Source organism: Chiloscyllium plagiosum, unplaced genomic scaffold (genome assembly GCF_037043375.1).
Source record: "Chiloscyllium plagiosum isolate Xiang-an unplaced genomic scaffold, Cpla_swu_hap1 HiC_scaffold_18, whole genome shotgun sequence".
In the NCBI taxonomy this organism is placed as follows: Eukaryota; Metazoa; Chordata; class Chondrichthyes; order Orectolobiformes; family Hemiscylliidae; genus Chiloscyllium; species Chiloscyllium plagiosum.
In genome coordinates this window covers 52,649,397-52,675,269 of record NW_028270156.1, presented here as the reverse complement: position 1 = coordinate 52,675,269, position 25,873 = coordinate 52,649,397, and the positions used below count along the sequence as shown (strand labels likewise).

General features: G+C 39.0%; 1 protein-coding gene across 8 annotated transcripts in view; it reads left to right on the top strand.

Annotated features, from left to right (window-relative positions):
• Positions 1-25,873, top strand: part of dagla (diacylglycerol lipase, alpha) — a 329,798-nt gene that overhangs the window by 156,561 nt on the left and 147,364 nt on the right. For 6 of the 8 annotated variants that reach the window (XM_087996619.1, XM_087996615.1, XM_087996617.1 and 3 more), the window contains one exon: positions 23,364-23,499. In XM_087996619.1, the coding sequence (XP_087852745.1) occupies positions 23,405-23,499 (95 nt within the window). In that variant the 5' untranslated portion in view covers positions 23,364-23,404. Of the gene's footprint in view, positions 1-8,056; positions 8,299-15,841; positions 15,922-23,363; positions 23,500-25,873 lie in introns of those variants that run through there. The other 2 variants (XM_043706008.2, XM_043706010.2) reach the window with 2 other exon arrangements.

The following is a 25,873-nucleotide window of genomic DNA, read 5'->3' as shown; positions in this document are numbered from 1 at the left end:
GAAGGGAAAATAAGTGAAAAAGCTGAAGACTGGGCCTCAGTGCTCTGCCTCAGTGCTCTGAGAAACTCCTGCAATAATATCCAAGGGTTGAATTGATTGCACTTCCATACTTATATCATTAATATATCATGTGGTCAAGTGACCATGGCCCACAATTGGACATTCTAAATTGATGCACATTTGGAGAGCTCAGGCCTGACAGAAAATTGTCCATAATAAATTAAACAACAGTCAGCAGCTATTGGCTACAGAGAACAGTAGAAACCAAAATGAAAGGGGTCACAAAGATTCAAGGGGAACCAGTTACAACCAGCCTGAGGGTTATGTATTAGCAAAGTCTTTATTATACTATCTGGCATTTTGACTGTCTGAGTGTGTGCACTGTACAGCTGCTAGCATTGCAACAGTGAAAGGAATTGACGCGACCCCGTTAGATGATTTGAACTCAGCTCATGACGCCATTGGTGAAAGGCCACAGAACATTCTGGAAGATCCAGTGCGAGGCGGGGTGGGGGGAATTAAAAACACACGCCAGGAAGCCATGGTGGCACAGTGGTTAGCACTGCTCCCTCACAGCACCAGGGTCCTAGGTTCGATTAGTCAGAGGGGGGTGGGTTGATCTTCGGAGGGTTGGTGTGGACTTGTTGGGCCGAAGGGCCTGTTTCCACAATATAGGGAATCTAATCTAATCTAATCACCCCACATTGAAGATGCAACAGAGACTACGTGAAGATTCACAGGAAGATTCTTCTACCACGCGTGGTAACAGACTGTGCAGCAACCCAAGAAAACCCAGGTGAAGATCTGCCCTGACCTGATGGAGTCACCTTCGTGGAAGAGAGGAAAGAGATTCGAACGAGTCTGATTGAGACATATAAGATTATGAAAGGATTGGACACTCTGGCAGCAGGAAACATGTTTCCGTTGATGGGTGAGTGCCGAACCAGAGGACACAACTTAAAAATACGGGGTAGACCATTTAGGACAGAGATGAGGAGAAACTTCTTCACCCAGAGAGTGGTGGCTGTGTGGAATGCTCTGCCCCAGAGGGCAGTGGAGGCCCAGTCGCTGGATTCATTTAAGAAAGAGTTGGATAGAGCTCTCAAAGATAGCGGAATCAAGGTTATGGAGATAAGGCAGGAAGAGGATACTGATTAGGATGATCAGCCATGATCGTATTGAATGGCGGTGCAGGCCCGAAGGGCTGAATGGCCTACTCCTGCACCTATTGTCTATTGAGTCAGCTCAGACACGTGGATCATTGCAGACAGTATCCTTTGTTAGGTGGGTAGAGCTAGATGTAGAGTAAATATTGAGAGAATTTTGGGAAATGTTCACAGTGTTTTCTTTGGAATATTTTGTTAATAAAGTTGAGTTCAATTGCAAACCGAATTCTGAATCCGTTTGTCCACCTCACCAACAAGAACATTGTAGTAAAATGTTTTTACTACATAAACTGGTCAAGTGTCAAAAGCACGGACAACATGAAACAGTAAATCAACCCCTATTTGAGAAAGTATTGATACTCTGAGGTTTTGTGCGTTAATGGCTGTGAACAATTCCATGCACAGGCATTTGTACCAGAGGTGGAGGCCACATGATTACAGCTTAAAAATGTGTTGCTGGAAAAGCCCTTCTTCAGGCTTATGCCCGAAACGTCGATTCTGTTTCTCCTTGGATGCTGCCAGACCTGCTGCGCTTTTCCAGCAACACATTTTTAAGCTCTGATCTCCAGCATCTGCAGTCCTCACTTTCTGCCACATGATTACAGTAAGCTAGCCAGGGCACTAAAGGTACACCTGCTTTTCTCCAAACATGTTTCTTTCCATGAATTTTTTTGTTTTAAAAGTGCATGCGCATTATTTGTAGTAGCAAGTTACACAAGTTATCCAAATACATGGTCACCAAAAGTATCTTTCACCAAGAAAACAGTGTCATCTTTAGTCAGTTCCACTTCCTTCCGACTTTGCACGTGCATTGCATGTAGTCTTTAATATAGATTCTTTATGGAATGTGCACGTTGTTATTGGTTGTTCCTCTGGTATCCGCTCATTCTTAGAATGATGTTGCTCCTTTGGAGTGTATCAGTCATGTGGAGTGTGCTATTGCCATAAAAATTTAAGTTGCTGCTGTTCTACAGCCATCTGTCTCATTAGAGAGTAACAACTGGTGGTGGTTTAACCTAAGGATCATCATGCCTTAGGGCAGGGGAAAGGTTGAGAAAGTAACTTCATGGTTCCACACTGTAAGTAATCTAATCTAATCTAACTTCAGTCAGTTAGGGAATTGAACTCGTGCTATTGGCATCACTGCATTGCAGACCAGCTGTCCAGCTAACAGCAAATTTTCTCTCATGATACTTGTGATGTCTACAGTTTAGTCATTCATATTCATACTCATATTCACTCCATTCAGTTGAGGTGTGAACTATTATAACAGGCCCCAAGTTACCTAATGAATGGACTTCTGTTGAAAACATTAAATGTTGCATCCTAACTGGCTGTCCAGTATTCAGCTCTGGAAATGCCTTGGTGGCTTTTATCAAAGTGAAATTTGACTTTCTATCTGTTCGTTTTGATTTGTCACTTGTGTTTGTTATTACTTCTGACTACTAATTTTTCTGCTATTTAAAGAGTAGTTTGAATGTGGTGTCCATGCCTTTAGTAGATTTATTTATCACCCAAGGGTTACCTTCATATAAATTTGCCAGTTTGTTTATTATTCTTTTGGCAAGTTTAACTGCTGTCTTTTCAATTGAGTAGGGATAGTGGGGACCTTCCCAGTCATTTATGAAGCTGAACTGGGCCTGTGTCACTCACTGCATTGTCTGGTATGCTGTAACGATCGAAGTGTGCTTTAGTCATTATAGAGTCATAGAGATGTACAGCATGGGAACAGACTCTTCGGTCCAACCTGTCCATGCCGACCAGTTATCCCAACCCAATCTCGTCCCACCTGTCAGCACTCGGCCCATATCCCTCCAAACCCTTCCTATTCATATACCCATCCAAATGCCTCTTAAATGTTGCAATTGTACCAGCCTCCACCACACCCTCTGGCAGCTCATTCCATACACGTACCACCCTCTGTGTGAAAAAGTTGCCCCTTAGGTCTCATTTTATATCTTTCCCCTCTCACCCTAAACCTATGCCCTCTAGTTCTGGACTCACCCACCCCAGAGAAAAGACTTTGTCTATTTATCCTATCCATGCCCCTCATAATTTTGTAAACCTCTATAAGATCACCCCTCAGCCTCCGACGCTCCAGGGAAAACAGCCCCAGCCTGTTCAGCCTCTCCCTATAGCTCAAATCCTCCAACCCTGGCAATATCCTTGTAAATCTTTTCTGAACCCTTTCAAGTTCAGTCTCAAAATAGTAGTCCATGATTACAAGGTAATCAGGTCCCGCAAGAGTGAAGTAGTTTGCTCCAAACTTCAATCAAAGCTTGTATGGGATGACGAGTCATGAGCTGCTCATGTACTTGCTTAGCTTGGTACGCATTACAATCATGCTGATCACTGGCTCATGTAGTCTTTAATCTCACAGCTCATGTTTGACCGATAGAGCACTTCTGCTGCCGCCTTCAGACTAGCCTGATGGTTTATATGGTTGCACTTCATTTTTTTCTTACCTCATTGGAGTCAATGGCTCTGCTTTCTTTATACAAACTACTGATGTTAGCTATCATTTCATTGCTGTATGCCTAATATACAAACTCCTTTTCTCTCTGATCTACAGATGTGTCCTTGATACTTTCAGGCCATCCTTACCTCACATTTTCCTGCAGGGCTTGGAGAGTTGCATTTTGATGCATGTTTTGAACAAGCTACTTGTCTTTCAGATTAAATGACGCTGCTGTGTTGCTGACTTCAAGAGCAGGCCAAGCTGTTAATTCCCATTAAATCTGGAAGACTTCACACTTTGTATTTGCATCCTTCATTTTCTTCTTAGGTATACAGCTGATGACTGAATAGTAGCAATGTACATCTATTTCTCTTGCTTGTATGTCAGTTATAACCAATTTCTCTGCAATCAAAAACATTTTTTGCAGGTATTTATGAGCAATTTGTGGGTGATGCATTTGTAGTAGCTTGTGTTCAGAGTACTTATCACTGTTTCTTCCAAGCAGGTAATGATTAAAATGCTGTCAAGCAGAGCAAATAGCCAAGTACTGGTTCTGTAAGGGTCACTTAAGGTAGCTCCAAGTCTTATGTCATTGGCATCAAGCTGCAAAGTGTCTTTAGCCTTGTCCTTGTGTACAAGTTCACACTTTGATGACAAATCAGCCAAGAGCCTTGATAAGTAGTTCATAAATCCAACAAATCACTGCATTGCTTTCAGATTTGTTGGTTGTTGCATGTCTCATCTCAGACTTTTGGGTGAAGACCTTTTACATGATCAATATATTTGACTCAAGACATCTTGAATTTCATCTTTTTCTTGATCAGTTCCAGGCTCATTTAGTGAACTGCTCATGGTCTACAATGGCATGTTCCGTTGTGTCTCTACATCCATAAACGAGCAGATCATCTTCACTAGATTTTACTCCAGACAGGTCACTGACTCTTGTGCTGTCTACATTCATACTCTAATGGAGCACTGGACATGATAAGTAACATGTGGAACCATCTGTATCTCCTGAATGGTATCCAAAATGAAGTTAGAAAACTGCTGAGTTCATCCACTTTCACTTGACAGTAATCATTCTTTGTTTTGAGGTTACTTCACCATTGTATTTTGCCTTTACCATGGCAAGTTGTAGCAAAATATCTTCAGTAATTGGCATAGAGTAGTGAAATCTCTTCAAAGCTTTAGTGAGATCCTTAGGATCGATGCACAGTCTTAATTGTTGAGGTTTGTTTGGATCAGCAATTTGGTAGCAATCAATCTGTAGAAATTATCACTTTCTTGATGACTTCCTTTACCAGCTCTTCAGGCTGGACTTGAAGGCAGCTGGCCTCAGTAGCTGGCTTTCTTACAGTCCTGAAAATCCCTTGCCGCCCTCACCTCTCATCGTTCACCTCACACCCACACCCTCTTTTAGCACTTTAACATGTTTCAAATATTGTGTGTTTAATGACTAACACTGATTGTATATAAAGATACTTGTAGCTGAGATAGAGGTCACATGACTACAGGGAGCTACTATACAAAGGATTCAGTTGTATTTTCAAAAACACTCAATAAAATAATTAGTGAAAGAAGTTGTTTATTGCATTTATTTTCAAAATCAAGCTTTGTTTTAAATTGTGAAATGTTAATGCAGGATAGCTATCTGCCACACTCTGTATCTGCTCTCTTTTTGCCTTCTCTTTCTGTTTCACAAGGGTCATACAGTAGTATGTTTACAGCCTCTCACTGACCATTGATAACACATTTAAAGTTATTAGAATTTTCAGGTTCAACTTTGGAAAATGATGTAGACAATGGCAAGACAGTTGGGAAAATATGGTGAGAATGCAAAAATTAGATCTTGAAATTAGATTTTTTATTTAAGGTTTCAGTAACTCTGAGAATCTCACTAGTAAGCAGTGAGGGCATTAATTGCACATGTTAATGTTACATTGTTCTCTAATTTTGTCTTATTTATATGTCGTTTTTTTTTTAATCCCAGGCAGTGGAGAGAAACTGTATGGTATTGATTCCTGTTTTTAAAGTCTGAGTATTTACCTGGTGGGAGAAAGTGAGAACTGTAGATGCTGGAGATCAGAGTTAAAGAGTGTTGTGCTGGGCAGCTGAGGAGCAGGAGAGTCAATGTTTCGAGCATAAGATTTAATCAGACTCTATCTGGTGGCCGCAGCTAGCCAACAACATCATCTCCAGGCATGTACCTTGGCCAGCATTTACCAGCATCTCGGCCATCCGTGGACAGTGACTGCATACTCCCTCTGTCCAGGGAGGTGAAACAGCAAAGTCACCACATCGTTATGGCACTCATTGTTTTTGACTTATTTATAATATATTTCACTCCTGCATTTTGGAGCTCACCACTTTACATTGTGAAGCTGCTGCCAGTTTATTTTGCATGCACGGCCATTCACGCACATTATCAAAATTGAGTGGATTTCAAGACTGTCAACGTGCTTTCTTAGCACTCACTCACTTTGTACTTACTTGAACGCCTTCTTGCACATTACTTCACTTAGACCTTATTAGCTGTCAATTTCTGTCTGGCCTTGCCTTTTGGTGCAGACTGAAAGCTAAGCAATTTGGGATGTTTGCTTACAATAACAATCATTGGAATGAACATGTTAAATGACAGCATCGTTCTACATCATTTGTCAGGCCGACTGTATGTGCTTCCACCATTGGATATGTCTGAAAGTCTTAAGCGGAGCAGTTCTTATTCCAGTTCAGGTGGCTTATTGTCAATCAAGGGATTGCTACCACATTTGGTCAAGGGCATAGTTGGATCTCAATTCATGGTCAGCCCATTATGTGGGGCAATCAGGGTCATAGGATTTATCTTATTACATCTGGCGAGTCAACTACAGTTAGTTTAGCAAGTCCTCCCCAAACAGTTTGGGTGTTAGTAGTAAGTTGGTCAGGGAGCTATAGAGAGATCAGTCAGCGCTGTGGTCCATCATTAGTTGAGACTGTGGTTCCATGTAGTCAAAAATGTGGCTGGTCTACACTCTGAAAGTCATGGGATTTATCAGGGACCACTGCCATGGTGGAGAAGTTGGTTTTAATCAATTGTGAGGATTGGAGGCAACATGCTGGAACAGTGGAGTTTAGGGGGGAAATCTCAACATAAGTGCTAGGCTTGCTGTAGTTTAGAAGAATAAGAGATGACTTGAAAGAAATGTGTTAAGATCCTGAGGGGCCTTAATGTGGTGGATGTGAAAAGTATTTTGTGGGCGAATCTGGATCTAAAAATAAGGGGTCACCCATTTAAGGCAGAGGTGTTGAGAATATTTTCTTCCTGAGACTGTTTGCCTTTGGAGCTCCCTTCCTCAAAAGATGGCAGAGTCCTGAATATTTTAAAGATAGAAGTAAATAAATTCTTAATAACGAGGAAAAGGTTATCGAAGATAGGGAATGTGGATTAATCGGATCAGCCATAAGTTTATTAAATAGCGGAATAAACTTGGGAGTTGAGTGGTCTACCTCTCCTAATTCATGTGATTGCATGTATATCTGTTGAAAAATTCAAAATTGAGATTGATAGACACTTTTGCCAGTCAGGATATTAAGTGTTACAGACTGAGGCAGGTTGATGAAGTTAAGACACAAATTGATATTGATCTAATTGAATATAAGAGTAGGCTTGACAGACTGAATGGCCTACTGTTCCTATGTTGCACCAGCATCCCTCTTCCTAAGGTAAGGGAGAGGGAGTACTTGAATCCAATCCATAAATCTCAGTTTATGTAGATCTAATTGATAATCTTACTTTGAAGTGGCCTGACCTAATAGTTGTACTAAAACAAAATCACTGATGCAGTAACGGCCAATCTTCTGATTGGTTTTGTTCTTCTAAGCTGTCCTAAGAATGATTTGTAAGTGCTGATGAGACATAACTTTGTTCAAAGTAGTATGCTATTCTACAGCATAAACATCCTTAACCATTCATCCAGCTCAAAATTTCACATGGGAACATTACTGGGAACATTTTGGGAATTTCAGATCATGTAACAGCCCATTTAAGAGATCAACTGCAGCTGTGAATTAGTTAACACTGTGGCTAACATCTCAGTAGATTCTGCTGTTTGCTTTAGCGGATGTTTTCATGTTTTAATTCATTTTTTAAAAACTATGATAAATTTATCACACCAGATGCATTTGGTGACATGCTGTCATCATGTAGTCGACGATCTTGTTGCATCATTCTATAAACAAGCATGGTAAAACATCTTATGAGATGCGTTGTCATGGTAACAATGCTTCTTTAAGTGTACGTAAAAGATTCATGGAGTTAGCCAGAATCAGTGCTCGGCAAAGGGTTGCAACATGTGCAGACTTGGAAATCCTGTTTGTAGAAAGCATTCCTTGTTGGAGATGATACTTCAGTGTTCTCATCAAATCAATCCAAGCTGACTGGTGTTGATGTTCGATGCTACCGCAGATATTTATGTGATGAATTCTGATTGATTTTTTTTGTTGTTGTTCATTGATGTTATGTAACAGTTTGAAGATTGCGAATAATCTGGGTTAATTAACAAGGCAGGGCTTGTCTGTGTTCAAGCACTCCTTTAAAAATGGAATTTGAAGACAGGATAGAATATTACTTGAGGGTCTTGCCTTTTAGAAAAGCAGGAGTAATGCTGTTCCATGTGTGCTCAGAGTGGTCAAATGGTAAGACATAGTTCAGTGATTTTTTTTTTTGAAAATTCTTTTTAGCTATTTCCTTGTCTATACAATCAGTGTGTCAGTTGCAGTGTTATGTTATTTAGACTTGACTTTCAAATTTGAGGATATAATTATGATGCTGTATCTTTGCAAGTAGGTGAACAAGAGTGAACCTAGTATCCTGAGTTTGTCATCTTGTAAGTTTTGCACTGGCAAGAATTTCTTTTTAATATGTTGACTATCACGGTCAATAGAATGCTGCTGAAATTATACTGATGTTGCATTCTTCCTAGCAGTGTCAGATTACCTCAATTCAAATACGAATAATATTGATTATGTGTTTAAGTTTAGAGAAAGCTCAGGCGAATCCACCGAATCACCTTTTACGATAGTACATGTTTTCAAACAGGCTGCACGGCTGCTGGTTTTCTTTGATACAACGACAAAATAATGTGAATACTCAAACTCTGAAATCAAAAATCTTGCAAATCTCAGTAGGTTACACTATCTATGGAGAGAAACCCCAGGAATTAATTATACTAGTTGTGTCATAGTTTCTGATCATGTATATAACATTTTCTCCATCAGAGTTTGTAACTTTCAGATTTAATTGAATAACATATTCTAAGCATGTTTTTTGCTGAAAAATATGGTGTCTTTTATGAGGTTCACCTGTTATTGCTGTGCTGTCTATTTTCATCTTGAAGCCTACAAACTTTACCATGAACCAGTAGTTCTTTGCTGGTTTTTGCCACTATTTCCATTTTGATTTGATTTTTGTTGTTTTTGCATTTATCTTCTTTGGTGTCCTGTTGCCCTTCAATCTCTGAACTGCTTACTGAATATTGTTGAATTGTACGGAGATCAACTCAGCGCTGAGTGGAATCACTGAATTATTATGGCGCAGGAGGACGCTATTTAACCCATCATGTTTGCTCCGGTTCTATTAACTAGTGCCTATGTTCTGCCTTTTCTCCATATCTATGTCCTCTATTTCTATCCAAAAAATCATTTTAGTGCTGTCTTGAATGCCTCAATTGAACTTGTCTCTGTCATATTTCCAAGCAGTGCATTCCATACCTTAAGTATTGACTGTGTGAAAAAGTCTTTTCTCACATTGCACTTGCTTTGTTTAAACATTACTTTAAATTCTTTAGGTTTGGATGACTCCAAAATAAAATTGGCTTTTAGATCCCAAATCCTCCACTACAGAGAGATCATTCACAAAGGATGCTCTTACTCAGGTATGAACTGTTTGAGGTCTTCATTGCAAATGACGGTATAGATCATGCAAACTCGGAGCAGGACTAAAACACTTAACCATCAAACTTACTCAGCCATTAAATAAAATTACTGTTGATTACTCCATTATCTAGTTTAATCCCAATAATAGTTCATCTCTTTGTTTTAAATCAAGAATCTACCTACCTCTGCTTTAACAAAAAAGGTGCTTCCAAGGTGCTTTGAGGAGGAGGAGGATTCCAAACACACTTTCCCCTTTGAGGTGGGGAAAAATCTCTTGCCTCTGTCTTAAATGAGTGATCCTTATTTTTAAATTGTGACAACAGTTCTGAATCCTCCCATGAGAGGAATCATCCTTTCAATATCCATTCTGTCAAGATCCCACACAATTGTGTATGTTTCAATCACATCAATTCCTATTCTTGTAAATGCCAATGGACGCAAACTTAGCATGTCCAATCTTTTATCATAAGACAACCTTCTCATTCCAGATATTAGTCTCGTAAACCTTTTCTGAACTGTGTCAAAAGAATTTGCATCTTTCATTAAGTAAAGAAGTCGACAATGTACATAGTGGTCCAGATATGGTCTCTCTATAAATAAAGCATAACTCACCTGCTGTTGTATTTAATTCACCTTGCAGTACATGCTAACATTCTATCACATTTTCTAATTACTTGCTGTATATATACTAACAGTTTGCTATTCATACACTAGGATACCTAGGTACCTGCATATCACTTTTGCAATTTTTCACCATTTAGATAGTAGACTTCTTCATGTCACCACGGGCAATTGCACATTTTCCCATATTATATTCCCTTTGTCAGATCTCTGCCCTTCACTTAACCTACATGCATGTTTTTGTACCTGCCTTACGTACTCTTCACAATTTACTTTCATACCTGTGTTTGTGACATCAGCAGGTTTAGCAACTATACTCTAGTACATTTTTCAAGCCATGTATGTAAATTGTAAACAGTTGAGGTCTGAGACTGATCCCTGTGCACATCATTTGTAATGTCTTGCCAACCAGAAAATTTCCCGTTTATACCTGCTTTTTATTTCTGTTAGTAAGCCAAATTTCTATCCATGTTAATAGGTTACTCTATATTGTGAGCTTTTATTTTCCACATTAACATTTGATGTTTTATTAAAGATGTAGTAACTTACCAAATGCATTCTGAAAATTCAGTACCTGTTCCCCTTTATCCGCGGCACTGCTACTTCAAAGAACTCCAATACATTAATTAAACTTGATTTGCCTTCCACAAAACCATGTTAACTGTCTCTGCCCAATACACCTTAATTTTTAAGTGCTCTGTCATAACATTTTTAACCGTTTTTAGCATTTTTCTTCTGGCAGATGTTAAATTAACCTCTTTTCTATCCCCCTCACTTTTCTGCTACTTTCGATCTCACAGAACCTTCCCTGAATTGAGGAAATCTTTGAAAATTAAAATCAGTATATGAGCCACTTATCTTCAGATCTGAAGATGAAGTCCATCAGGACTGCAGATTCAACGATTTGCTCAATAGCACTTTCCTGGTAATAGTAATTATCTTGAATACCTCCCTCCCTCCAATTTCTGATTAGTAGCTATTTCTGGAATACTACTTGTGTTTTCTGCAGAGAGGACCAGTACACACTGCCTGTTGAATTCATCTGCCATCTCTTTTGTTTTTCATCATTAATTCCCCAAGCTCAGTTTCCCTTGGACCAATGCTCAGTTTGTAAACTTACTTTTCCAATATTGAGAAACATTCTTGGTATCTGTTTTTGCATTTCTATCCAGCTTTCTTTCATAATGCGATTTTCTCTCTTCAATAATCTTTGCCATTCTTTACTGTAATATTCCATTCAGTCTTCTGACTTGCTATCTATTTTTGCACAACTACATGATTTTTCTTTAAGTTTACTACTAATCTTTAATTTTTGTTTAGTTAATAATGGAAGGTGACTGTTGCATTTTAATACTTTTCTTTTTTGTTAGAATATATCTATTGTTATGGACCAGGCCAGACCCTTTCAAAACATTTTAAAAAGATAGTCCAGACCTTAACTTTTTTTTAGGCAGATGGAAAGTGGATATTCCACGAGTGATGCAGCTAGTCAAACCACTCAGCTTTAAACAAAACAGAATTTATTTAATCACTACGGATGAAACATGAACAAAAGAATTACTTATTTGATAACCCAACTGATTCTATCACAACTTAATGAAGGAGCTGTTCCAATCTCCACAACATCCCATAAACACACCCCTTGGCAAAAGGTAAATTCAACCACAGGTTCTCACATGTGGGAGAGGTTTCAGAAAGAAAGTTCAAGCAAGAAACATCTGTTGAAGCATGGAACCTCTTTTCACTGTAGCTGCTTCGGTAGATCCCCAGAAGTTTTTGACCGTTTGCGAGAAAAAAGTCTGAACTGGGAGAACTGGCCGCTCCCCTGCTATTGTTCAAAGTAACCATTTTTAGACAAATTTGCCACCTCTGTCTTTACGATCCCTCTTGAAAAAAACCGAGGACAACATAACCTTTTTAAAGGGGCAGCATTGCCACACTTCCCCTGAAGCAAAACATCAATATACAAAAATAGTTTCATTTTAAAACCCTTTAGTCTTACACTGTTAGTACGCTACAATATATATACATTACTTTGACCATATTCATGCACACATGCACTATACATTCTATTTCAGTCTGTTTACTCCTGCCCCCGAACACCTCCGTTTCTCATCCAAGTCTTGACAATGCGTCGGCCATCATGTTTTCTTGCCCTGTCACATATACAATTTTCAAATTGATTGGATGTAATAATAAGCTCCACCTAAACAGTCTGGCATTTTTGTCCTTAAATTTCTCTACGAACTTCAATGAATTTCTGATCAGTGTATATGATTATTTCAGACACATTACTGGCAACATAAATGTTGAATTGTTGTCACGCCAACACCAAGCTCAAAGTCGCCTTCTCTATTGTCGAGCGTTTCTGTTGATGAGTGTTCAATTTCCCGGAGAAATATCCAATAGATCTTTCTATTTTTTCATTGTCTTCCTGTAGAAGCACAGCAACAACACCCACATCACTCTCATCAATAGTGCAATTCCAGGAATTGTAGTGCTACTGTTTTCGTCGATGGTATGGGAAACTCCCCAATTTTCTTTGTTTTCACATTGCATTATCCATATCCAGTAACATGGCCCAGGAAGGTGACTTGGACTTTGGCAAATTCACTCTTAACAAGGTTTATCACCCATTCCTGATGAAGGGCTTTTGCCTGAAACTTCGAATTTCCTGCTCCTCCGATGCTGCCTGACCTGCTATGCTTTTCCAGCACCACACTCTCGACTCGAATCTCCAGCATCTGAAGTCCTCACTTTCGCTAGGTTTATCACCAAGCCTGCCTCACGAAGTCAATTGAGTAAGTGTGATAAATACTGTAAATGTTCCTTCCATGTGTGACAGAAAAATCACCAAGTCATCAACATAAACTACACAATTCTGTAATCGGGGAATTGCTTTATTGGTTAGTCTTTGAAATGTGTTGTCTGCATTTTTCTTACCAAATGGCATGACTTTAAATTGACACTGTCCATTCGGTGTTACGGAAGCTGAAATTGTCTTTATCGGAAACAGCAAAGATACTTGCCAGAATCCTCTGAGTAAGTGCAACTTAGAAATATATGTTGCTTGTCCCACCTTTTCAATACAGTTTTCCAATCGCAGAATTAGATATGAATAAAACTTGTAACTACATTGACTTTGTGTTAGTCCACACACAACTGTTGCGTACCATCTGGTTTTAGCACTGTTACTATGGGTGAGCTCTGGTCACTGCAACTCACTATGATTGTGTCGTCTTGGAGCATGTGTTCAATCTCAGATTGAACCTGTGCCAACTTTAGAGGGTTATGTCTATAAGTATGTTGCTTAATTGGAACAGCATTTCCTATATCTACATCATGCATAATTAGATTAGTACTCCCCAGCTTATTTACACCTATCTTCCCAGAGATAGCAGTAACTCTTTCTGATCACATCAATTTTTTCTGACTCCTGTTGACTTAACATCCCTTTGGTTCAGGGGGGTTGTCACTGAACCTGAGATGTCTCTTTGGAAATTTCAAATTGTATCTCATGTACACTTCAATTTTACTGTTCTCTGATTCTCCCTCAAATTCATCTACATATTTACTTCACCAGAAACATTCTTGGAAACCAGTTGCCCTAATTACCTTTGTGGGCTTTATTTCAATGAAGTTTTAATTCTGCCTGAACTGTTTCTGGTCACGACATTGCCTCTTTTAGTACTCACACCCTTCTCTTTCACTTATCTCTCATTGATCACCTAAAAATAACTGTCTACAAACTCAACAGTAACTCCTAACCCTGCCTCGAGGTCTGTACCCATTCTGAGGACTTTTAGCTGTTGAATTGATTAAATGCTGTATTTTTTTTCTCTGATAGATTGGTCATCTTCCATTCAGTCATTGTTTCCTTACTTCACTACTTCCTCATGACCACATGGGTGCAAATTTAAACTGCACATTTATTACGCTTAACTAGCTTAATAATTTTTTTAATCACATCTGGCTTGATTGCATAAGTATAATTGTGAATTGATTTTTATTTATTTGTTCATCAAATATAGGTATAGTTGAGTAGTAGGCAGTGTTTATTGCCTATCCTTAATTGCCTCCACCCCCCCCCCCCCCGCCCCCCAACCGACACCCCCACTCTCAAGGTATTTTTAATGTATAATTTCAGTTACAACACACTATAAACTTTTGCTATAAATTCTGTGTCTTACAATTGTGTACTCCACAACCCCTTAATGAAGGAGCAGAGCTCAGAAAGCTAGTTCTTCCAATTAAACCTGTTGGACTGTAACCTTGTGTGATTTTTAACTTTGTACACCTGCTTCAGAGGTGTATAATAACGTCTTTGAACAGGTTGGATAGAAAATATCTATGATAAGTCCAGAATTTCAGGAAGAACATAAGATTGAGCTCAGTAGATCGATCCTGTCTTGACACTGAATTGTTTAGCTGCCCCAGAGACCAGTCTTTTGGGCTTAGTGTATTCTATGATCATGGCTTGAACGTTGTATGTGCACCTGGATCTCAGAGTATGACATCGCCTGGAAGTATTGTTGCTTGCTTTATTCTGCTTTTGTCTAATATATTTGAAATAAATTGTTTTATTTGTTTTTACCTAATTGCTACAGTTTGGCCGGGGAATCAGAAGCATACGCTGTGCAACCCTCATGCGATGAGCCCTAGTAGTAAGTGCTGGTGGAAATGAATTGTAATATATCCATGATATATTCATCATGCGCACACTCCAGCCAACCATAGAGAATTGTGTACATGGCATGTCAGTTTCATGTCCATCTGTACCCCTTTCATTACTCCTCCTCCTCCTCCTCCCTCCTCCATGCACAAATATCCTTCTGGGATTCTGAAAATGCAGCTTATTTCCTTGACAGGATGGGACCAATGCCCAAATTTTCATGGTTAAATGCTTGTTTTTCTAATCTGAGCCATAATTATAGTCGGTAGAAAGTGCATTTGGAAAATGCAGATTTGGAAAATATATATTTCTCTAAAACTATACAAATCCCTTTCTGCTGCTGTAACTGTGAGTCACCAGCATGATTCATACCTGTGTGCTGCCTTTTTGCTTCACTACCATAAAAATAAGTTATAATAAAAGACTGTTGTGCCTTTGCAGCATCATCTTTAACTTCACTGTTTAAATTTATCTTGATGTTTAGCTTTATAATTTCTCGAGTTGTCACAGAAATCCTTTCCCTACCCCCACATATAGCAAATAAGCCCTTCAAAATTTGAGAGTATATGGATAATTGGTGTCTGAAAAGCCAGACAATGATGCTGTTCATATCCAATTACCCTGTTTGTTGAATGAGCTGCTTGTGCTGGAATGCACTGTGAAGGGCTATGTGGATCAATAAGCTTCAATTAATTTTTAAAAGGTCTTCTGTCCAGCATAGGAGTCTCATGGAGGCAATGACACATTCTTTGCTTTTAAATCAAAAATTATTCTGCCTGTGTCTGCTTGCTTTCTGAATTTCTTTGTAAGTGATGGCTGCTGCCTAGTGATGTGTACTATAGCAGGTTGCAGGCGAGAGACTTCCAAATTCTTCTCATTGCTTTTTGAGTTTTTCCTGACGTCATTTCCTTTCTAAGGTCAGAACTTTGCCTGTTGCTCAGTTTGAACATCGACCTGAGGAAAAAATGCACAACAGTTTGGACGACTTTACTAATTCAGTAGTAGCTGACAACTCTTTTGTCTAGTCTGCCTGTTAAACCTTTCAGGATTAGTCGTTGAATCTTCGGTACTGAAATTGAAACGGCTCACAGGTATAGACTAATGGATTGCAGTGAAAACATGTGAGAACAGAATATATCAAGGGTGTGAGGCTGTAAATTTAAAGTATTTAATGAGATGCTTCTTGGCAGACTTTTTGAAGCATATGCTAATTTTTTTTCTTTTTAAAGATATTAAATTTGTTTTGCAATTCCTGATTATCAGTAATGTTTGGAAGAAATCTGCAGATTATTATGTCTGTTCATTAAGAAATTGTAATCACCATAAACTTATTATTAATCATGAGTATCCTTCAGAAGTGACAGTATGTTATGCAACAGTGAATTGTTTTAAAGCTGTAAGAGAGACTTCCCAGTTTCTATCCAAGAGCATTAAATCCATGCAGTTGTAAGAAATAAGAAAATAGACTAAATTGACGTACTTATCTGTAAAATAACTTGACCAATTTATTTTCCATTCTGTTCAATGGAAGAAACATGAATTACAGGAATTAATTCAGACTTGCCTGAATCATATATCATGCTTAGATGTAGAGACCCATGAAAGTTTTCATTTGCTTTCCCACTTCCTGTCTTAAAGATGTTGATCAATTTTTGGAGTAGAATTTCATGAGTACCACTAAAACTTGGATACCTTATTTTAATGGTGTTTTTCATGTCAATGCACAGCATCTCATCAGGTTATTTGATCTTGGAAAGCATTACATGTATTATCATTTACCTGAATGATGATGTCCTATAACATTCCAAAAAGGTCAGCAAACTTAACTTGAATCTTCCGGTTATGCAGAGCAGAGAGTGGGGAATGATGTGGGGCAGGAGAGTCGAAACCTGAAGAGGGATGAAAGAGTTGGGAGGGGGATAACAAAAAAGAAGAAAAAATCTGGTGTTTAGCTGCTGTTTCCCTACATTTTCTATTAATATTTTGTGTTTGGTAATTAGGAATTAAAATCTAACGATTTTAAACTCACCCTCTTCAAATTCAAACATTCCAGTTTTCAGGTAATTTGTGTAAATTTTTAATTCTGGAAAAAAATGCTTGGATTATGCCATTTCAGTCATTTCATGTACAGTTGTTGCACATTGCTTTGTATACTGTGTCATAAAATATTAGGAAATAAGGTTAATTTTTGGTGATTTAAAAAACTGAACAGAGATTTTGTTGTAAAACTCAATTACTTTGATAATCTTAGCCACAGCTAAAGAAGCATAGTTAAGAGTTTGATTAACCCTGATATTTGACACATGGTCATGCCTTGAAGCAAGTAGGTACCTATTTAGATTAATATGGAGGTGCATTTGTTGGACTGGGGTGAACAAAGTTAAAAATCACACAACACTAGGTTATAATCCAACAGTTTTATTTTGAAGTACTAGCTTTCGGAGCACTGCTCCTTCATCAGGTAGCTGTGGAGCAGGATCATAAGACACTGCTCCACAGATATCTGATGAAAGAGCAGCTCTTCGAAAGCTAGTACTTCAAAATAAACCTGTTGGACTATAACCTGGTGTTTTAGATTAAGGTGGGGGAACACCAAGTTTGACAACTTATTTCATTTGAATGACTGGAGTGTGTTTCTAGCACTGGCCATGTCAACTCAGTGCTGCAGGCAAGGAGTTGCTGACAGATTTGCTCTATCCAATACAGGCCGCCTGCTTTTTCTCAGAAGGGGAAGGTTCCTGGTTGAGAAGCTGTTTCTTAAATGGAAAGTGGAATGAAAGATTCCTGCAATTCCAATAAGCTGAATGTCAGAGTACACCCAGGAATACAGGCAGTTGCCTTAGGTTACATGTTGAATGGAGGAGAGATACCAATGGTGAAGTGTTGATACTGCAGAGGCAGAACAGTGAAAGCAAGTGACCAGCAAGGTTGTCCGCCAGTGTTTGGACCTGATGACTTGGCATAACATGAGTTTCAATGACCTCATGCAGGTGGCCAGACCTCATGAATATATTTTGCATGCCACCTCAATAACGGTCTCCTATACTGCTCAACGCCTTATCCCAAAACTTATTCAGCAAGATTCACGCCTAATTTCTAAATACTCTACTTTGTGTCTTAAAAAAAATGATGCTGCCACCCTCATACCTACCTCACCATTCTGCTATGAAAAGCAAGCCATCCATTGTGACATTTTCATTGGCGACCTGGCCTTTTTTTAGCTGCACAAAGTGACACACAACAGAAATGAGCAGGATAGAGCAAAGTTAAAAATCACCCAACACAAGGTTATAGTCCAGTAGGAGAAAGTGAGGACTGCAGATGCTGGAGATCAGAGTTAAAAGGTATGGTGCTGGAAAATCACAGCCGGTCAGGCAGCATCTGAGGAGCAGGAGAGTCAATGTTTTGAGCATAAGCTCTTCATCAGGAATCATTACATTCCTTACAAAGAGCTTATGCTAGAAACATTGACTGTCCTCTCCTCGGATGCTGCCTGATGTGCTGTGCTTTTCCAGCATCACACTTTTTGTCTGTAGTCCAACAGGTTTATTTGGAAGTACAAGCTTTTGGAGTGCTGCTCCTTCTTCAGGTAGCTAGCTGATGAAGGAACAATGTTCTGAAAGCTTGTACTTCCAAATATAAACCTATTGGACTATGACCTGGTGTTGTGTGATTTTTAATATGGTCCACCCCAGTCCAACACTGGCACCTCCACATCAGAATAGAGCAAGCAGAGGTCTTCAACCCTTCCCTCAAAGTCACAGAGTTTCGAAAGCAAAGAAAGGAAGGCCTTCTGGCCATTGTGTCTGTACAAGTCATCAATCATCCATCTATTCTAATTGCATTTTCCAGTACTTGGTCGAAAGTCTTATGCTGTGGTATTTTAAGATTTCAACTAAATACCTCTTAAATATCTTGATGGTGCCTGATTCTACCATCCCTTTGGACGATGAGTTCCAGATACCTGCAGTCCTGAGGGTGCAACAGTCTTTCCTCGATTCCCCTCCATGCTTCCTGCTCTTTTCCTTAAATCTGTGCATCCTGGTTATTGACCTCTCTATGAAGAAGAAAGGTTTCTCTCAATTTAGTCTGTCGATGCCTGTGAGAGCTTTGTATACCTCCATTAGATACTCCCCCATCCCCATGTTTCCTTTTCTACTGTAAGAAAAATAACTCCAGTCAAACTGGTCTCTCTTCATAACTGAATCCTTCCAGCCCAGGCAATATCCCAATGAATCATCCTGTTTGTTACAGTCACGTCCTTCCTGTCGCTTAACAAATAAGAACAGTGCCTCCCAATCAACTCTTTCTGATTCCTTCACATTACTGAATATTGAATACCTCTACCAAATCTTCTTGCAAGTGTAAAACACAGGCTTGGCTTCAACTGGGGTATTGTGGCCAGGTTTTGGCACCACACTCTAGGAATGATGACAAAGCATTAGGGGAAGGTACAGAGAAGATTAATGAGAATGATTCTAGGATAAAATTGACATTCAATAGGATCTTTTAAGTTCAGGATTGAAATGACAACATGGATCAATAAAAACAACAGCTTGAGGGGATAAATGGCCTAATTCTACTCTAATGTTTCTACAAAATGTCTCTGCCATAATAAGATCCAAGGAGTATTATAGAACACAATTTATCACTGGTCTAATTTCTTCTTGTATAGACTAAATGACCAAAAGTTTAACCAAAGGGATATTTTAAAGCTTAAGGAAGGAGAGGTGGAAGCAGAGAGATATAGTGAGGATGTTGAAATATTGGGAATCAGGCAGCTAAAGGCCCAGTCATCTCCCATAGAACCCTACGGAGGGGAGATGGTTCTCTGTACCATGAGAGTGACTGTGACTGAGCCTACATCAACTTGATGCTGTTTGAGAACATTGCGGATGACAACATCTTGTAATCAACGCCAAATCTGCAACTTCCTTGTTCTGTTAACTGACAAAGTGAGAAAATGTTCTGACCAATGATGTCTTGCTTCCTACCCCAAACACCTCACTTTATACTAACATTCCTCTTCTGGGTTCTGCTTTCTGTCATCCTTGATCTACTGCCTGCATAACTTACATCTGTTAAAGGGGAAAAGAACAGATTAATAAGAGGCTTCATCATTTGATCTAATACACATGGCCATCAGCGCTCTCACTTGGGGATGAGCAACAAGTTGGGATTAGCCCTTGAAACCAAAAGAACTGTGGTTACTGTGAATCAAAAATGGAAGTTGTTGGAAAAGCTCAGCAAGTCCGACAGCATCTGTGAAGAGAAACCAAAGTTAATGTTTCTGGTTCAGTGACCCTTCTGAGGATCAAAAACATTAGCAGGATTAACCCATGGTGACTGGACAGAAATGGCAGGTGAGAGAAAAATGACAGTTTGTTTGAGAACTCATCATAGGATGAGGTGGCATTCAAGTATCATTGCAGAAGACTCAGATGACAGCTTCAATGAGGTGACGTGCAGGAGAATGCTGAATGGGCATGCATCTCAATGCTGTTTGATAGAAAGCCTCCTGTTTTTGACGAGCAGCATTATCAGAAGAAATGGTCACTTTGTCTCTGTCTCCCATCTCCCTATAGTGCGGCAGATGTAGACTCATTGTCACGCCTCGCCAAATACCATTTGCAACCTTGGTACAGATTGATATCTGCATCTCTCCCATTGCTGTGACGATGCAGAAAGACTAATAAATAACTAAAGCATCTTCAAAAATGCTATGGAGTGCCTTAAGACATTTTCCAGTGGAAAAAGTTCTATAAATTTTATTTAACTGCAAACTAGATGTTCAGAAAAGATTTACCAGGATATTGTGGAAACTGGAGGATTTGAGTTGTAAGGTGAGGCTGGATAGGCTGGCGCCTTTATTATGGAGTGTAGGAGGTTGAGGGCTGATCTAACAAGTTTATAAAATCATGAGGGGTGGAGATAAGGTGAATAGCCAAGGTCTTTTCCCTCTGAGTTCAAAACTGGCGGGTATATATTTTAAGTTGAGAAGAGAAAGATTTAAAAAGGACCTGAGGAGCAACTTCTTTACACAGAGGGTGGTTCGAATGTGAAATGAAATGCCTGAGGAAGTGCAGGTATTGTTACAACATTTAAAAGATATTTGGATAGGTGCACATATAGACTAGATTTTGAGGGCCAAACACAGACAAATTGGACTAGTGTAGTTTGGGAAACTTGGTTGCCATGGACGAGTTGGACCAAACGGTCTGTTTCCATGCTGTATGATACTATGACTCTGTGGATGTTTGAATAATGTGACTGCCGGGGTGAATGGAAATTAAAAGAATAGCCAGTTCTTGCAATGTTCAAAATTGAATCCTAATGTCATATTAGCCAGTTAGACTATTTCACCTGGCAATCATGTTAATTTAGCATGTTCAGATCCATGGATGCACTGCTTGCTCTTGTAAACTAAGGAAAGAAAAGCAAACTGAGGCTCTCCATTGATCCTGACTGTCCGTGTGTTGGGTATGTTACAGTTCTGGACCAGATGCCAAACTTATGTTATGATCCTTGATGAGATTACAAAATTATGTTTCGATTTCCTTAGGGACTATAATTTCTTTTGAACTAGTGATTTACCTTCGCTTCAGTTAATCTAGTAATCTGTATATGTTGGTCTCATCTACATTGGGGAAATGAAGTGTCAACTTGGCAACTGCTTCACAGAGCATCTATATTCTGTCTGCAGGAAGCATTTACGCTTCGGCGGGTCGGTGTGGACTTGTTGGGCCGAAGGGCCTGTTTCCACACTGTAAGTAATCTAATCTAATCTAATCTAATCTAATCTAATCTAATCTACCACATAACTGTCATCATCTTTGGTGGGAGATGTGAAACAGATGCCTTCAAAATTCAGACTAAGGTCAAGAAAGGCTATGTGCAACTCCTATACTATTTATCATCTATCTGAAAGTGATTCTTCACCTTATGAAAGATCACTACATGCTGATGTCAGTAGTACACACTTTCTGGATGGAAACCTCTTCAACCTCAATTGCCGTGTCAAAATGAAAGCTGAAATATGGTTTGCTGATGAATGCAGCAGCTCTGTACTAGATTTCTAAGACCTGATCTTTTCAATTCTGTGTATAGAAAGTTCAGATTGTCCTTGAGTGTTGCCAAAGCAAAACTCATACCACCCCACCCAGGTCATCCAGATATTCCACAACCCATATATTGACAAAGTGACTTGCAATATGTAGAGCTGTTCCCGTACCTTCCCATCCGGCTCCCTCAAAGCTTGTCATTGAAATGGAGTTCTCAACCCAGGTAAACTATAGCCCAGCCTTCAACAAAAAGTGTTTAACAAAAAAAAGACATATTGGAGAACACATGGCTGAGGATGTTTCCATATAAATGTATATATGCATTTATTTATTTATTTTATTTGTTTAAATAATAAATACAAATCCTGGAGACGAGCAATTGTTGCCTCATTTTCTGAGTTTAGTATGATTAGTCCACCACTTTGCTTCTCTCACTCCACGTAAGTGCATTAGGAGTTTGTACTGAGGCCTTAGTGGTGGAGGTTGGCTGAGCAGGGCCCCTAACTTGCCTTGAACCTATTTACTAAGGACCCCTCTTGTATTAATAGTTCAAAACATGTCAGTTGACAGATATACTTTATTATAAGAGACATGTTAATGACTTTTGAGCTTTGCCATTCTTGATCCAAAGAATGTGTGCTGGTTGCTCGGGGAAGTTACTCCGTTGGAAAGCGGACAGTTGGTGAATTGAAAAAATCGTCATTGTGAAAGTGAGGTACAACATGCATGGTTCAACCAGCTTCTGGATTTTCAGCAGCCTGTGGATGTAAGAACCAAGGCATGTGCCACGTGGGGCCAAAAGCAGTGAAAAACATGAACAGCTAATAGGACAGACTTACATTCATAAGTATCTAACAGTGATGATGGACAATGTTGTACAAATGAGATAAAATTACCTTAAAACATGATAGCAGATCAGAGAATAGCATCTGACCGTTACGATGCAGTCCGATGGAGAAGCTACGTCTTGACAGTTTGGAGTTGGAAGACAAATTTGAGAAACGATCTGCTGATGAAAACAAAGACCTAGTATAGTCGAGAGTTGAGCATTAGACTATACAACTTTGAACTTGCAGTTAACATTTACTTAGGGCTAAAATCAATTCACTGTTGGGAACGTAAACTGTGGAATAAAGCCGATTGGGAGCAAAGAAACTAAAAATGGTAACGGTCGTCTTCGGATCAAATTGTACTGCAAAAGAGCTCCTTCAGGAGCTACCATTCCAAGTACCGTCTTCTATCATACAATTGTGAACTAATTTAATGCATTGAAACTGGTGATTCGAGACTGATCTAACATGAATGGAGAATGATGCAAATAATGCAAATTCTTTACTGAGTGCCAAGTTACCAAAGTCTGCTCAGGTTATTGAATACTGGCTGTAATTCGGCGATCCTAAATGGCTTTTTTTTTAATGCAATCTCTTTTGAAGATTCACATGTTGAACAAAATTTGTTTCTTGCTTTCATAGGATTTGGGCATTAATGAACGAATTAGCAGTTGCTGGAGACCATGCCAGGTATTGTGATATTCAGGCGGCGTTGGTCAGTGGGAAGCGATGACTTGGTGCTGCCAGGAATCTTCCTCTTTCTTATTCACACTACATGGTAAGGACTGGTTATTCAAATGGGATAAATATGGAGCTTTTATTATAATTGACTATGTTTTTGAACTGGTGAAACCTGGTAGGACCCTTAGCAATGCATCTCTTCCAATTATTTGAATTAACTGGAAGGTGAAGTAATTATAAAAACAATATTATGATGATCTGGGATGAAATTTGGCTTCATGATTTTTTATTTTAGTGTTTGGTTGGTCACCAATATGCAATTATGTGAGACTGCGGAGTTTCTTTAACAATAGAACAGAAATTTATTCCACAAAAATTCCACCAAGCAGAACACAATATTCATATCTAAATGATACACCTTTCATCGCAATATACTTTACCTTCATCTTCACAGTTTGTAATAAAACATATTTAAAAATCTCAAGAGTTCTCAGAAAGGCACATGCCCTTCACTCTGCTGCAGTGACATTATGGATGGAGCATGCTGAATGAAAGTCCCAAATTAAGTGTGTTTGGTGTGCTAAACCTATTTAGATCTAAAGGTTTTAAAGCATAGCGCTTGTAAACGATGGCAAGCAAGGCATATTTGTACCGATAAATGAAGTGCATCGCACTCAATAAATTCAAGTGCAGTGACTTGTTATGTGGACGAAAGTAACACAAATTTTGCATGCAATGATGAGCTCAACAACAAGTGTAATATTAATTGAGGAAAGACCATTGGCTAAAACATTAGGTGAAGTTGCTGCTCTTCTTTCAATAGTACAGTGGCATAATTGATTGACAGGAAAACTTTGGCTCAGTTTGCACTGGAAAGTCACCTTTAAGACCCTGTATGCTCAATTCATGGAATGTGGTTTAACTAATAATCATTTGGCTCTCGGATGAAAATGCCAGTTAAGTAAAGTTAACATCCACAAGGCAAACACTATATAGAAACAGAAAAAATGCTGGAAATACTCAGCTCTAGTGTATCTGTGGAGAGTCAGTATTTCAGATTGTGATCTTTCATCAGAACAAGGGAAACTTAGAATTGGAATTACTTTTAAGTTGCTGAAATGGGCAGCATGGTAAAAGAACTAAAGGGAGGGAAAAGCCTGTGATATCACAGAAGGTGGGAAACATTCAATGATGAGTTGGTGGGCCAGAGCAGAGAGTTGGTCAAGTAAAGAAAAATAAGATTGGGTCAGAGGAGTTGGGTGAGTGTCAGAATAATAAATACCTCCCATCCAGGAGCGAAAATGAGAAAAAAAGTGAAGGCCAATACTTTGCAAGAAAATTAAACAAATTACAAGTGGAAAGGTGATTATCCTGTATCATTTAACTTAATATTGAGTCTGGAAAACAATAAAGTCCCTAACAAGAAGAAAAGATGCTGAGCACAAACTTGAGAAACAGCACCTTAATTCCATTGCAGATGCTGCCAGTCACTATTTTCTACTTTAATCTTTAGATTGCTAACATCAATTATATTTTGTCTGTGTAGCACAGGATGTTGAGACTATCTGGGCATCTAGTAGAGTCTTCTTTCTCTTCAATTTCTGCCAGTGGGTTTGCATAGACTATACTTGGGCCAGAACTAAAACAGAAGAAATACAATTCTAAATGTTTTGACATTATAACTTCGAGCAATGTATGGTGTATAATTCACAGTTTATCTAGATTTTCTTCCACCACACTTGCTCCCTAGCAAAAGAGGGCTGCATGCACCCAGCACTCGTGAGCAATATACTTGATGGTTGTAATACAATTTATCATTTAAAATGCATCTACGAGAGTTACAAATGCAAACCGCTTTTAAGGCTCAAATAATGTTATTTTTAATCAACCTGTTCAGAGACTGTATGATACCCTTCTGGAGTAGTTGGGATTTGAACCTGGCCCGATGTAAGGATACTACCACTGTACCACAAGTCCTTTGTGTAATGGTTTCTGCTGTTTTTCTCTCTCTTAGTGCTGTTGTCAATTGATTGAGAGCAACTGACATTCACTGAACTCTATTAATCCCACTTGCTCCAAAGTCGTGTCATAACATCTCTGACAAGTTCATTAGGAAAAGAAGAGAGTTGAGTTATCATGTGGTGTTGCACAGCCTAGTGTGTAAGTTGTATGACAATTGGCATGGTGCTAGAAGATTGCATCTGTAAGTGCTGCTGTGATCTCTTCATACCATTGATCCAGAAGGCCCAGATTCAAGTCCTACCTACTCCAGATGTGTGCTATAACATGACTTAAAAGTTTGATTAGAAAAGTCTATGAAGAGTTGAATTCTGAACAGGTTGATTTTAAGAGATAATTCAGTTCTTGGGGGTCTAGTGACATGGTTGTAGTGTCCCTACCTCTAGGCTAGAAGTCCTGGTTCAAGTCCCAACTGCTCCAGAGATGTGCCATTATGTATCTGAGCAGGTCAA